The sequence below is a fragment of the Eptesicus fuscus genome, chromosome 12 (assembly GCF_027574615.1).
Source record: "Eptesicus fuscus isolate TK198812 chromosome 12, DD_ASM_mEF_20220401, whole genome shotgun sequence".
Taxonomy (NCBI): domain Eukaryota; kingdom Metazoa; phylum Chordata; class Mammalia; order Chiroptera; family Vespertilionidae; genus Eptesicus; species Eptesicus fuscus.
The window spans coordinates 56843710-56858754 of record NC_072484.1 but is presented as its reverse complement, the minus strand read 5'-3'; the positions used below and the strand labels follow the sequence as shown (position 1 = coordinate 56858754).

Sequence of the window (15045 nt, the reverse complement as noted above, 5' to 3'; positions counted from 1 at the left end):
GGGTCGCCTCCCGCCCGAGGGCTCCCAGACTGTGAGAAGGGGGCAGGCCAGGCTGACAAACGCCCCCCCTCCAGTGCATGAATTTTCATGCACTGGGTCTCTAGTAATTATAATAACTATGTCACGAGGTTGTTGTGATGATGGAGTGAGCTAATACATACATGTAAAATGCTTATAACAACTAGCAGCTAATAATCCTATATAATAAAGAGGTAATATGCAAATTAACCCTCACAAGATGGCTGCCTACGACTAGGCCAGCAGGGGGGTTAGTGAATGACGACCAAACGACTGAACAAGCAGGGTGCATGGGGCGACCAGGCCAGCAGGAGGGTTATTGAGGGCCGACCAAATGACTGAACAGCAGGCTGCGTGGGGCGACCAGGCCAGCGGGGGATCCGTGAGGAGTGACCAGGCCAGCAGAGGAGGGCAGTTGGGGGGTGACCAGGCCGGCTGGGGAGGCAGTAAGAGGCGACCAGGCCAGCGGAGGGAGAGGGCAGTTAGGGGCGACGAGGCAGGCAGGCAGGTGAGCAATTAGGAGCCAGCGGTCCAGGATTGTGAGAGGGATGTCCGACTGCCGATTTAGGCTCAATCCCCGGAATCGGGCCTAAACCGGCAGTTGGACATCCCCTGAGGGGTCCCAGACTGGAAAGGGTGCAGAATGGGCTGAGGGGACACCCCCATGCACGAATTTCATGCACCAGGCCTCTAGTAATTATAATAAAAAAGTAAAGTATTTAACATCTTAGAAGGTGATATATGCTATGGAGAAAAGAAAGAGCAAAGAGCTGAAGAACAGTAAAGGCATAGAGGGAACACGGTTACAATTTTAAATAAGGTGATCAATATAAGTTTTGCTAGGAAGATAACAGGTAAACAAGACTTGAATGGGGCGAGAGAATGAGACAAGGGCTATCTGTTGAAAGAGCATTCCAAGCAAAGGGCCCTAAGCTGAGACTAAAGCTGACACAGAGTGGAATGAACAAGCAAGAGGAGCTGTGAAAACAAAGGTAATATCATGGTGCCTCAGACCTAGTGTTAGCTATGGAAGTGATGAGATATAGTAATTTCTAGATAAATACAGAAGATAGTGCCAACAGGATTTTCTGACAGACTGAATGAAATGTATGAACAAAGAACAATCAATTTGATTTTTGACTGTAACAACTGAAAGGACACAGCAATGATCACTTTGAATAGGAAAAACTATGTAGTAATATGGTTTAGTGAATAGATCAGGGTTCTCATCTTAGATATTCTAGTGGAGATGCCACATAGACAGTTGCTGGATAGACAAAATTAGGAATAAGGCTATCATTATTTTCAATATTTAACTAAAAATGACCATTTCTCACAACCTCCATTTGAGAGTCATTGACATAAAAAATGGTATAGTATTTAGAGCCACAAGATTGGAGAGGATCACCAAGTGAGGAAATAAGAGGAGATAATGAGACTAAGGGCTAAGCCCTGAGGCACTTACTTCAACATGAAGAAGGTGGAGAGATGTCAATTATAGCTCAAAAATTTAAAAAAAAAAGGCAGGGAAAGAGAAGGCAGTCAGTGGTAGAAAGAAAACAGAGTGTGATGTCTCGAAAGCCAAGTAAAAATTATATCAAAGAGGAAGAAGTGATAAACTATGTCAAATAATGCCTTGAGTTAAATGAGAGCTGAAAATTGATCACTGGATTTAGTGACTGGTAACCTTAAAAGAGTAAGTACAGGATAGTGAATAGGAGAGAATGGGAGGAGAGGTACAGTTAATAGTGAAGACAGTCAACTCTTTTGAGAAGTTTTGCTATAAACAGGAGCAAAAATCTGGGCAATGGCTGGTGGAATAAGATTATGATGTTTTTAAGACTGGAGAAATAAGAGCATTTTTTGTATGAAAGAACAATGTCAGAGATAATATTAGTTGCACTTAAGGTAAGGATGTGCACAATGATTTAGTCATAAGAATATTCAGTCATTTGTAATTTAAAAAACTGAAATAACCTAAATGTCTAATAATAGAACACTGTTCAGCATATTGTTATCTAGTGTTTAACCACTAAAAACAAATATATATTGACATATATTAAAGATGTTCATTTTATTTTAAACCAAAAAAGTAGGTTAAAATAGCATGTATCATATAAAACCACTAAAATAGAAAAAAACAACAACATGAAAAGATCTGAAGTGATCCACACCAAAGTGTTGGTGGTAGTTATATCTGGGTAGTAAATATATGGATATTCTTTATGTTCTTTTTGCTTATCTATGTTTTCTAATTCCCTACAAACCATAATGCACATACAGTAAAACTATTTTTAATAAGAAAGTTTATAATGAACATATAAGTAGTATTAAACACTTTAGCAGGGTCCAAAAAGAAAAAATTCTCTAAGTTAACTAATTTGTAAAGCTCACTAGCAAGCAATCCAAAGATAGGATAAAAACTTGCAAGTGATAAAGGTGAAAGGAAATAATAAAGAAATGAAATAAGAAGACAAACCATTTACTCATGCAGTTCAACTACACAAATTGGCAAGATAAAACAATTGAGATGTCTATAGGAGAGGAGGAAGAATTAATCAGAGAGGAGAGTACACATGAGATAGAACAGTGGTTCCCAACTTTTTCTTGCCATGCCCCACCTAAGCATCTCTAAAATCCTGATGCCCCCTGCTGTGGTATATAATTGTTATTATTTAAAAAGGGAACTCCTATTCACATGGTGGAAGTCTAAAAGGCCATTAACTTGGTCTAAACAAGCTTTCAAAGAACATGGCATCCATGAACGAGAAAAATAAAAGAACGAAAGGGCAGTTGAAGTACTGAGGAAGAAATCACTAAGAAATTAGTAAAATAATAATAATAATAATAATATGGATGTAAAAAAAGCAAATAAAGTTTCAAAACATAAAATAGAGAACTGACATGCATAAACATGTCACAATATATATTTATATACTATACATGAGGCCCCTAGAACCATAAGAAATGCAAAAAATTAACTGTTAACTCATTCTCAAAAATCAAATTGCCCCCTTGTGGGGCGTGTGCCCCAAGTTGGGAACCACTGAGATAGAAGAATGTGTAGAAACAAGATCTCTTATGAGTTGAGAGGGAATGAATTATAAAACTAGGTTAGTTTTAAAGGAGAGGTATCTTTACTCTGAAGTAAGATGACAGGTAGGAAAAGAATTATATTGTGATGAAGAGTTTGAAGTAAGGAAACTCACAATGACTTGTTATAGTCTTCTAAAAAATTAGAATGAGATAATTTTTTAAAATAAAGGAATGGGACAGGTGATGAGGGGATAAGGGAGAGTAATACTTCAACAAAATTAGTATAAATGGAATACTTACGCAAAGGGTTTTGTCCTTCACTTGCATAATATTCATACATGCCACTTTTAACCAGTGTGTCATAGTGAGGTAGGAATTCAATTCTTTCTTTTGTAGCTGTTAGTAGTAATTGGTCAACTGACTTTAGCAGGTATAGAGTAACTCCATCTTTAACAGTTTCATCTGTAATCAAAAGGTAATATCTTAAGTGCAAAGCTAGAATCAGAAACACATGAATTTATAATTTTAAAAATGCAAACTGTATCTATTCTATGAAATATCTTTAAAGATGATACAGGCAAACCCCCAAACAATGGCTCAATCTATAATTTCAGTTGTGTTTTGTTAAGAATATCATTTAAATAGGCCCAAATACATCCATGCATCTGAAACCCTCAATTTAGTAACTTAAATTATCACAGGAAGTTAGATGACGAACTACATTAGAGTGTTATCAACACGAAAGGAGAAGAGTGGTTAAATTCAAAAGGAAATCAGGCATGAAAAACTGACAGGTCTTCCCAACCAGTGTGGCTCAGTGGTTGAGCAATGACCTATGAACCAGGAGGTCATGGTTCAATTCCTGGTCAGGGCACGTGCTTGGTCCCAGTGTGGGGCATGCAGGAGGCAGCTGATCGATCGATCGATAATTCTCTCTCATCCTTGATGCGTCTGTTTCTCTCTCCCTCTTCCTTCTTCTCTAGAATCAATAAAAATATATTAAAAAATAAACAAGAAAAGCTGGCAGGTCTTAGAATCCAATTGGATAAAAAAAAGTTAATGGAAGAACCCAATCTGATTAAGAGAATTAGCTTCTTAAGGGCCCACATGGAAGGCCTGTAGCTAGCTGTTGGGCAAGGTCTCATCTTCTGTAGCCATAAATGATGTCAACTATATTTCTATAACCTTGCTTGAAAAATATAACCTCTGTACAAACTGTGAACTTATAAGACAGTTTCCTCCCCACACAACAAAGTAACCAAAATCAACAGTTTTTTGATGCTTATCTATGTAATCAAATAGTTATTGCTGTACAATGTACTAGAGCAGTGGTCGCCATCCTTTCGGACCTCACAGACCACCAGTGATCCACAGACTACTGGTTGGCGACCGCTGTACTAGAGCATATTAAATATAAAAGCATAAAGTGAACATTGCTTACCAAAATTATCACTGGTAATTTCTTTCCTACTTGTTGTTGTAATAACAAATTTTTCCTCAGGTGAAATGCCAAGTGTCTATCCAAAATAATATAAATAAAATAAATTATTACACAAAGGAAATAAATGCACCAATCAAGTTTTTAAAAATATGAAAATACTAATAGTATATAATATTGTAACAATTACTACATTTATTTGTCTGTCATAATATTTTAAAATCTTGCCTTTTCATAATTAAGCACAAATCTATCTATAAATTATTTGCTTAACAAGGTTGTTTTTTCTGCTATTATATGCCAGCTAGGACCATGAGTGCATAGAGGGACATTTTCGAAAGGTTTCAACATCAGCAGACTCTTCCCAGACAAAAGACATTATTCCAAGTCAATATATAAGTAAACTTATTAACATAATACATGTTCACATACATTAAATATTTAAGTAGGTAAAATAAAAGTAATAGAAGAAAATAGAGGTTAACATTTTATAACACTGAGGTAAAAATAGTCATGCTATGCAGGTTACCTGTATTAAAGACTCATTATATCTATTATAACCCTTCCCAAAAGAATAACTCTAAAATTTTAAGATAAATTTTAAGATAAAATTTTCCTCAGGTGAAATGCCAAGTGTCTATCCAAAATAATATAAATAAAGTAAGTTATTACACAAAGGAAATAAATGCACCAATCAAGTTTTTAAAAATATGAAAATACTAATAGTATATAATATTGTAACAATTACTACATTTGTCTGTCATAATATTTTAAAATCTCTGCCTGCCAGCCTGGTCACCCCTAACTGCCCCCCCACCAGCCTGGTCACCCCTAACTACCCCCCCCCTGCTGGCCTGGTCACCCCTTATTGCCCCCCCCTGCCAGTCTGGTCATCCCCAACTGCCCCTCTTTGCTGGCCTAGTCACCCCTAACTGACTCCCTGGCTGGCCTGGTCACCCCTTACTGCCCCCCCGCTGATCCGGTTGCCCCCAACTGCCCTCCCTGCCAGCCTGGTTGCCCCCAACTGCCTCCCTCCGCTGGCCTGGTCGCCCCACGCAGTTTGTGTTCGGTCATCCATCTGGTTGTTTTGGTCATGACGGCCCCTGGCTTTTTATATATTAGGATTATGTGCCTCCTGATGTGATGCAATATGAAGTACCCAAACCACCTATGAAGAATTCTTTGGAGACTGAAAATGGCAGCAGAGTAGGAGGATGCTGCACAGACATGCTCCCAGGAAGAAGCTGGCATTACAACTGATATATGGAAAGGCTTACTAAACATTCAATGGAAAACTCACAGGAGAGAACCCTGATACCCAAGGACTGAAGGTGGAGACCGCATAGAGATTGGTAGGAGGTGCAGAGGCGCGAAAGGGCTAGCCAGGCACCCACAGACAGCACCTGAAGTCCCAGAGAGATATCTCAGCTTTTTTTTTGGGGGGGGTGCCACTAAAAACTCTAGGATCTAATCCTGAAGCTGGGCTCCCCAGCGGAGAGCACCAAACTGAGGAGGATACCCACATAACATCTAGCTGTGAAAAGCAGTGGGGTGCTGTTTGCCAGGGAGTGGCAGCTGAAAGTTCAGGCACCCTCTTAAAGGGCCAATGCACAAAAATTCCCTGTGCAGCCACCCACCTTGTGCTCTGGCAGAGGGAGGATGAAGTGGACTGGAGCTGTGAGAGCAGAATCCAGGACAGGGGACTCAAGAGATAGAGCTCAGAAGGCAGACACTCCAAGTTTCCTGGGCCGAGTCACTCCCTCACACAGCTGAGGACATCTTTCCCACATAGACATCTACCTTGCCTGGGGGGGGGGAAACAGTCGACACACCCTACTGGAAAACACCTTGCCCTGAGGCCACTTAAGAGATTAAAAGCAACAATTAGCCTTCAGGCAGAAGCAACTGCCCCACCCTGTTGAAAAAACTCTCGCCACACCTGAGGACGATTACCCGGGCAATTCAAGTGGAAATCCTATTAGTCTGTAGACAGAGGTGGTCTCTGGAGGCTTTGAGTCTTTGCCTGATCCAACTAGTCAGAAACAGCCTTTAAAAACCCTTTGCACTCGCTTGCTTTTTTCTCGATTCCTTTATTCTAATGCTAACCGTGTCGAGTCACACTCGACATCCGAGTGCAAAAGGTTAACACTGTCCTGCACTAGAGATTGAGAGGGATAGAGGACCTACCTAAACCATAGTCACAAACCCAAACAGACAACCAAAATGAGGAAATAAAGAAACAACCCTCAAATAAAATAACTAGAGAATTCTCCAGAAAAGATAAATGATGCAGAGATAAGAAATTTATCTGAAACAGAGTTCTAAGTAATGATGTTAAAAAATGCTCAACAGTATGAAAAAGATATAGTAACTATGAAAAAATAACAGTCTGAAATAAAGAATGACATAACACATATAAAGAACACACTGGAAGGAATACACAGATTAGGGGAAGCTGAGGAGAGAATCAGTAAATTAGAAGACAGAGTTGAAAATATCACTCAATTAAGAGAACCAAAAACAAAAAACAAGTAAAAAACAGGAGGACAGATTAAGGGAGCTGTGGGACAATGTGAAATGTAACAATACTAAAATAGTAGGTGTGCCAGAAGTCAGAAAGGAATAAAGGAATAGAGAAGATGTTTGAAGAAATAATGGTAGAAAACTTCACTAACCTGGTAAAGGAAAAAGTAACACAAGTTCAGAAGGCACAGAGAACCCCAAACAAGAACCCAAACAGACCCACACCCAGACACATCATAATTAAAATGCCAAAAATTAAAGACAAAGATAGAATCTTAAATGCAACAAGAGAAAACTGTTACCTACAAAGGAGTTCCCATGAGGCTGACACCTGATTTCTCATCAGAAACTGTATAGGCCAGAAGGGAATGGCATGAAGTACTCAAGGTAATGGAATGCAAGGATCTGAGACCAAGATTACTATATCCAGCAAGGCTATCATTCAAAATAGACAGTCAAATAAAGAGCTTCCCAGACAAAAAAAAAAAAAAAAAAAGGCTAAAGGAGTTCATCACCACCAAGCCAGCACTATAAGAAATGCTAAAGGATTGCTGTAAGGGATTGCTGAGAAGGAGAAACAGAGAGAAACCTAGCCATATAGAATTAAAATGGCTATAAATAAGTACCTCTCAATAATAAATTTGAATGGATTAAATGTTCCAACCAAAAGGTGTAGGGTAGCTGAATGACATAACACAAATAAAGAACACACTGGAAGGAATACACAGCAGATTAGGGGAAGCTGAGAAGACAAAAACATGACCCAACTATATGCTATCTAAAAGAGACCCAGCTCAAAACAGAAGACACACACAGGATGAAAGTGAAGGAATGGGAAAAATTTTTCCATGCAAATGGAAAAGAAAAAAAGTTGGAGTAGCAATACTCATATCCGACAAAATAGACTTTCAAAGCATCATGCTAAGGGAAATAAGCAAGTCAGAGAAAGATAAATATCATACAATCTCACTCACTTGTGAAATATAAAGAACATACACTGATGAACAAAAATAGAGCCAGAGGGAAAAAAATACTCCAGAATATAATAGAAGTAATCCTGTTATTTGCAGATTTTTAGTATTTCCTACAACTTTTGTGATATCATACTATGTTAGTACAGTTTTGGTAATATTTTTATACTTAAAATCCTTTTATTCTTAAATATTAATGTTTATTGTATGTAATATTATTCTATGTAATATCATTTTTCTTGAGATATTAACATGAGATCAGGGTGGGGGTTCCCTTGGGGCTTGGGGTAGCCTGGGCCATCCCCTCTTTGGGTCAACTGATCGCGGAGCCCCCACTTCCATTGATCACCCCACAGAGGAAGACCTGGGCCTCCCGCTGTAGGGTAATGGCAGGGACCCCCGACCAATTGCATCGTACCTGCCTTGGCTGGCCTGGTGCCAGTGCATGTCATAGCATGGTCATCTGGACAGTTGTTCTGCTGTTCGGTCGTTCAGTCGATTTACATATTACGCTTTTATTGTTATAGACTAGAGGCCTGGTGCACGAAATTCATGCATGGGGGTGGGGTGGTGTCCCTCAGCCCAGCCTGCACCCTCTCCAATCTGGGACCCCTCGAGGGATGTCCGACTGCCCGTTTAGGCCCGATCCTGGTGGGATCGGGCTTAAACGGGCAGTCGGACATCCCTCTCACAATCCAGGACTGCTGGCTCCCAATTGCTCGCCTGCCTGCCTTCCTGATTGCCCCTAACCGCTTCTGCCTGCCAGCCTGATCACCCCCTCACCACTCCCCTGCCAGCCTGATTGATGCCTAACTGCTCCCCTGACAGCCTGTTTGCTCCTAACTGCCCTCCTCTGAAGGCCTGGTCACCCCTAACTGCCCTCCCCTGCAGGCTTGATCGCCCCCAACTGCCCTCTCTTACAGGCCTGGTCCCTCCCAACTGCCCTCCCCTGCTGGCCATGTTGTGGTGGTCATCTTGTGTCCACATGGGGGCAGTCATCTTGTGTGTTGGAGTGATGGTCAATTTGCATATTACTCTTTTATTAGATAGGATAGAGGCCTGGTGCACGGGTAGGGGCCAGCTGGTTTGCCCTGAAGGGTGTCCCGGATCAGGGTGGGGGTTCCCTTGGGGCTTGGGGCGGCCTGGGCAAGGGGCCTGTGGTGGTTTGCAGGCCGGCCATGCCTCCTGGTGACCCAAGCAGAGGCCCTGGTATCTGGGATTTATTTATCTTCTATAATTGAAACTTTGTAGCCTTGAGTGGAGGCCAAGGCAGGCCAGAGTATGCAGAAAGCTTGGCTTCCTCCATCGCTGGGGGCAACTCAAGCCTCCTACTCTCTCCACTTCTGTGGATGCTGCCATTTTTGTTGGGATTTATTTATTTTCTATAATTGAAACTTTGTAGCCTTGTGGAGGCCTGAGCCAGCCAGGGTGTGTGGAAAGCTTGGCTTCCTCCATTGCCGGGGAAACCCAAGCCTCCTGCTCACTCCGTGGCCGCAGCCATCTTGGTTGGGTTAATTTGCATACTCGTTCCTGATTGGCTGGTGGGTGTGGCTTGTGGGTGTAGCAGAGTGATGGTTAATTTGCATATTACTCTTTTATTAAATAGGATGGCTTTGTCCCTGAATCACCCAAATACCAGGAACACTTACTGCACTTGAGTAATCTACCAAAATTTCGGTGGTAACTGGTTAAAGCAGTTTGTACTACCCTAAGTAACACACAACCTACCTTGCATTAAAGGTTAAGATAAGAAGCAGCCTTTCCTATCTGTAAAAATGTTGTCCATTTTATCACGCAGGATTTGTGAGGAATCTAGGGAGAAATATTGCTCAAATTAAATATTGCTTTGCTACCCAAGCAGTGGAAATGTTTCTTTTTAATGGATATTGTGAATTTTCTTTCACTCATCTTTCCTTCATTGTTTAGACCTCTAAGAAACTCAAGGCTGATTTCATGGCTAAGCATTATAAGATACTAGAGGCCCGGTGCACGAAATTTGTGCACTGGAGTGGGGGAGGTGTTCCTCAGCCCAGCCTGCACCCTCTCCAATCTGAGACCCCTTGGGGGATGTCCGACCATCTGCCTGTAGGATCGAGCCTAAACCAGCAGTCGAACATCCCTTTCACAATCCGGGACTTCTGGCTCCCAACCGCTCTCCTGCCTGTCAGCCTGATCACCCCCTAACCACTCCCCTGCCAGCCTGATCAATGTCTAACTGCTCCCCTGCTGGCCTAATTGCCCCCAACTGCCCTCCCCTGCTGGCCCAGTAACCCCCAACTGCCCTCCCCTGCCGGCCCAATTGCCCCCAACTGCTCTCTCCTGCCGGCCTGGTCCCCCCCAATTGCCCTCCCCTGCCAGCCCAGTCACCCGTAACTGCCCTCCCTGCAGTCCTGGTCCCCCCAACTGTCCTTCCCTGAAAGACTCGTCCCCCCAACTGCCCTCCCTTGTAGGCCTAGCCGCCCCCAACTGCCCTCCCCTGCCAGCCTGGTCACCCCTAACTGCCCTCTCCTGCTGGCCTGGTCGGCCCTAACTGCCCTCCCCTGCAGGACTGGTCCCGCCCAACTGCCCTCTCTCTCCTGCAGGCCCAGTCACCCCCAACTGCCCTCCCCTGCTGGCCTGATCGCCCACAACTACCTTTCACTGACAGCCATCTTGTGGCGGCCATCTTTGATCACATGGGGTGGCCATCTCTGACCATATGGGGGCAACCATCTTGTGCAAGGGTGTGAGGGTCAATTTGTATATTACCTCTTTATTATATAGAATTATCAAATGAACATCCATTTATTAACCCTCCTCAGGTTACTATTCTATTCTTTCCTACATCTACCTTCTTTAATATTTTTTTAAATCTTTTGGCATTTTTAATATAATGTACCCTATGTACAAAATTTTTGATGGAAATAAGAGATTGATTCATTAACTAAACAGCTATAAACTATTAGGTAAGGCTCCTGCCTTCAAGGAGCATACAATATTTAAGAAAGTACTATGGTATGTATAACAAGTGCCACAGTAGGGTAACAAGGTATATTAGGTTGGAGAAGAGGGTTTACATACATGAGATTTAATGTCTGGACCTATTTAAGAACTAGCCAAATGAGTCATTTTCTAATATTTGATTCTGAAAGACCACTAAAGCTCAAATGAGTCGATAGCTGCTTACCACAAGTCTAGGGGCTTCTTACAAACTCACTCTTTCCTCTTGATTGATCCCTTTTTCCACAAAATGAGTTTTCCCCCAAATAAAAGTTTAGGATCCACAATACTTTCTAGCACTACAAAGTTTTTGATTTGAGTTTTAATGAAAACTTTAATTTAGTATACTATTTTGACTCCTCCCCTAATAAAGAAACTGAAGGCTTTAGTTGATAGTGTGGGCATTGTGGAGGTCTAAACAAACAAACAAGAAACACTACAAGCTTTAGAATGAAACATACCTAGATTTCAATCCGTTTCACTGCTTACCCTATATAATAAAAGGCTAATATGCAAATCGACCGAATGGCAGAATAACCGGTCTCTATGACACGCACTGACCATCAGGGGGCAGACACTCAACACAGAAGCTGCCCCCTGGTGGTCAGTGAACTCCCAAAGGGGGAGTGCTGCTCAGCAAGAAGCTGGGCTCACGGCTGGCGAGCACAGCAGCGGTGGCGGGAGCAGGCTGGGCGGAGGGATGCCCTCCCCAAGTGCATGAATTTTGTACACTGGGCCTCTAGTTATTTATATAAACCTTGGCCTTTAATTCAGTAACTTATTTCAGTGATTTTTTTGTGTGTGCATAATGGAGACAACGTTATGTGATTAGTTGGCAGAATCTAATAATGCTTTAAAAAATAAATTCTCAAAAATAAAAAAGGCTTTTTTTTTCCTTGCTAGCTTTCCCCTTTCATGCTAATCAAATTTAACCTTTGTCTGGTCTAGCAGGAAAAAGTAATAAGAAGGAAGTAAAGAATTAGTAAAAAACAAATAAAAATTTTTCCTTGATTTTCAAGTTAAAATATTGAAGAAATGGAATAACAAAAACTTTTATTTGCATCAGAGTGGTATAACGGAAAGAATATGGATTCTGGATTTGAATCCTAATTTAACTCTACGATCTATTTGCCCTAAATTAATTCACCATCTCCAAAAGTGAGTTTCTACTTCTGTAATAAGAAGTTAATAATACTTTTCCTTTTCACCAGTTACTGAAACTTCTCACAAGGGAGAATTTATTTCTAGAGGAAAGGCAAATTAGTACAACCTATGTGAAAAGCAATATAAAAATATGAATCAAGTACTTTAAAAAATGTTATGAACCGTTGATCCAGGAATTTCACTTCTAAGATTCTAAACCAGCGATTTTCAATCAGTGTGCCACAATAATTTTTAAAACACATGCAATACCTGGCACTGACCTCTTTTCCTTTAAATTATCAAATAAAAGAAAAATGATTACAGCCAACACAATAGCAGTCCGCTGTGAATGAATCAAAATTATACTTTTTTTTTTTTGTTAGATTGGCAAAAAACTTAATACTTTTTTTGGTGTGAAGAATTTTAGTAATTAGTTTATGTGTGCCATGAGATGAAAACGGTTGAAAATCACGGTTTTAAACTAAAGAAAAGAAAGGTATGAAAGGCTATGTATTCAAAGATGTTTATTATAACATTACTTAAAAATGAAAGTAATGTAAATATCGACAAAAGGAGATTTGGTTATGTAAAGAGTAATACATAAAAACAGACTATTTCAAACTTCGATTATGGAGACTTACATTAAAATAGAAAAATAATGATAACATTAAGTGAAAAAATAAACATGCATTACAGTTATTTTAAGAAATAAGGGTCTAGCCTGGCTGGCTGACTCAGTGGCTGAACATCCACCTATGAACCAGGAGGTAGGTAGGTCATGGTTCAATTCCCAGTCAGGGCACATGCCTGGGTTGCCGGCTCTATCCTCAGTGTGGGCGTGCCAATCAATGATTCTCTAATCTCTCTCTCCCTCTCCCTTCCTTTCTGAAATCAATAAAAATATATTTTTAAAAAATGAGGGTCTAGACTTTGGGTGGTGAGCACACTATACAGATGCATGTATTATAGAATGGTACACATGTATTATAGAATGGTATACAGATGCATGTATAATAGAATGGTACACTTTTTTATGTTATCATCCAATGTCACCCCAATAAATTTAATAATTTTTTTTTAAATGAGGGGTGAGGATACAAAGAAATAACCCCAAGAGCTAACAGTGGTTATAAATTTTACAGTGAGTAAAGGTTTACTTTTCCCCTCTGATTCCATATTTCCTTTATTGTGCTGACATTTTTGCAATAAAAAAAAAATGATAAACATAAAAAGTTTCATTTTTGTGGGATGGTTTTGAGTACAAAACACTCATCAAAAAAGATACCCATTCTTTCATTCGCTCTAAAAACACAGGGGAGTCTTCTACATCAAGGCAGAGAATGAACTTCCAAGTTCACACACTTTTGGCCATCATTCAAATATTCGCTCTAACTTGGGCGTTTTACTGTGCACCAGGCACAGTTCCAGACACTGAGCATATACAGTCCTTGCTTCTCACGTCGCTTGCACGGTGGTTGATGTCAGTAACTTCAGCACTACAGACTTCTGTCCTCACAACATCTGCCCACTCCAGTTAAAACACTGTCACACCAGCTTCTTTTCCCTTGGCAGCTGAGAGCTCTTTCCCGCGTACCGAGAGCCTCCTGTGGGACACGCAGGGCACGCCACCACCCCCACCACCCCTTCTTTTCAAGCTCTGGCGGCGCCGCCCCCTCCCACCTGTAAAACACCGCACCGTTCAAAGCTGGTTTCCTCACACGGTCGTTCGTTTTTTAAAGCCAAGTTCATACACAGCCTTCTTTGGTGTCCTACAGCTACCCACGGACACGCTCCGGGTGAGTTCAGGAAGTCCCAGGGACCAGGCTTCAGACGACCAGAAAGCAAGCCGCACCTGCGAGGCCGCCGCGGCCCAGGGTTCCCACCCCGGGAGGACCCCGCCGGCGCGGGCCGGCCGGCGCTCCTGACAGGCGGCCCGCGAAAACCACCGCCTCGTTTCAGGAACTCGGAGTAAAATCGACTCCAGGAATTTCACAACTTTCAACCCTCGCAACACTCCTGACAGCCATCCGGGATAACTCTGCTCTCTTCTTTAAACAAATAAAAGTTCCACACCAAAGAGACACCAGTGGAGGGCCGAGGTGGCCCGGCCCACTTCAAAGCCGAGGTCTCAAACCCTGGGCAGCGAGGTCTCCGGGGCAGAGGGAGGCCCACGGAGAGGCCGAGGCTGCCCTCCGAGGCCCCGGCGGGGGCCGGCCCTAGTAGGCTTCCTGCCGCTCGGCCACGGTGATGGCGGGCAGCCGGGAGAGAGAAGCCAAACGCCGCAGGGCCAGGGCCGGTGACAGGTTTATTGCCCCGAGCAAGAAACTTGGGCTTCCCCCCCGCCCCCCGTCACCCTCCCAACCCCAACTCTCCCCGCGCATCCCTCCGCGGCCCGCCGCGTACCTGGCACACAGAGGCGCGGAATCCCGCGTAGTCCGAGCGCTCCCCGACCTGCACCACCCGGTCGCCCTGCTCCGACTCCTTCTCGCGCCGGTCGAACAAGTACACCTTCCTGCAGCGGTCGCCTCGGCCGCCCCTTCCAGTCCCCGCCGAGGGCCCGCCGCCGCCCGCCGCTGCCATATTGGGGGAAAGGAGAAAAAAACAGCCGCGCCGGCGCCTACGGCCGCCGCGCCCAGGGCCCAGACGCAGGCTCCGCGCGGCGCCTTCAGCTCCGGTCCCCCCCGGCGCGAGGTCTCCACCTCGGCGCCCTGCAGCTCCTCCCTCCGCGGCGGTGGCCGAAGAGCGGCGAGCGCGAGGTTCGGCCGGGAACCGATTCAAACAAACTCCTCACTGGACCCCACGTCACTTCCGCGGCCAGCGGCTCCCGGGGCGGAGGCGGCGCGCGGCGCGCGGCGCGCTGTTCGGAGGGCCCGGGCCCGCGCCTGCGGCCGCCCACGACAGCCCCGTAGCGCGTGCCGAAACCAGGGCCGCGGCCGA

General features: G+C 43.3%; 1 protein-coding gene across 1 annotated transcript in view; it reads right to left on the bottom strand.

Annotated features, from left to right (window-relative positions):
* Positions 1 to 15045, bottom strand: part of SMCHD1 (structural maintenance of chromosomes flexible hinge domain containing 1) — a 159359-nt gene extending 144314 nt beyond the window's left edge. Inside the window, exons 1-3 of the mRNA XM_054723730.1 lie at positions 14512 to 15045; positions 4496 to 4571; positions 3355 to 3516 (exon numbers count right to left, since the gene is read on the bottom strand). Coding sequence (XP_054579705.1) covers positions 3355 to 3516; positions 4496 to 4571; positions 14512 to 14688 — 415 coding nt within the window. The 5' untranslated portion in view covers positions 14689 to 15045. The remainder of the gene's footprint in view (positions 1 to 3354; positions 3517 to 4495; positions 4572 to 14511) is intronic.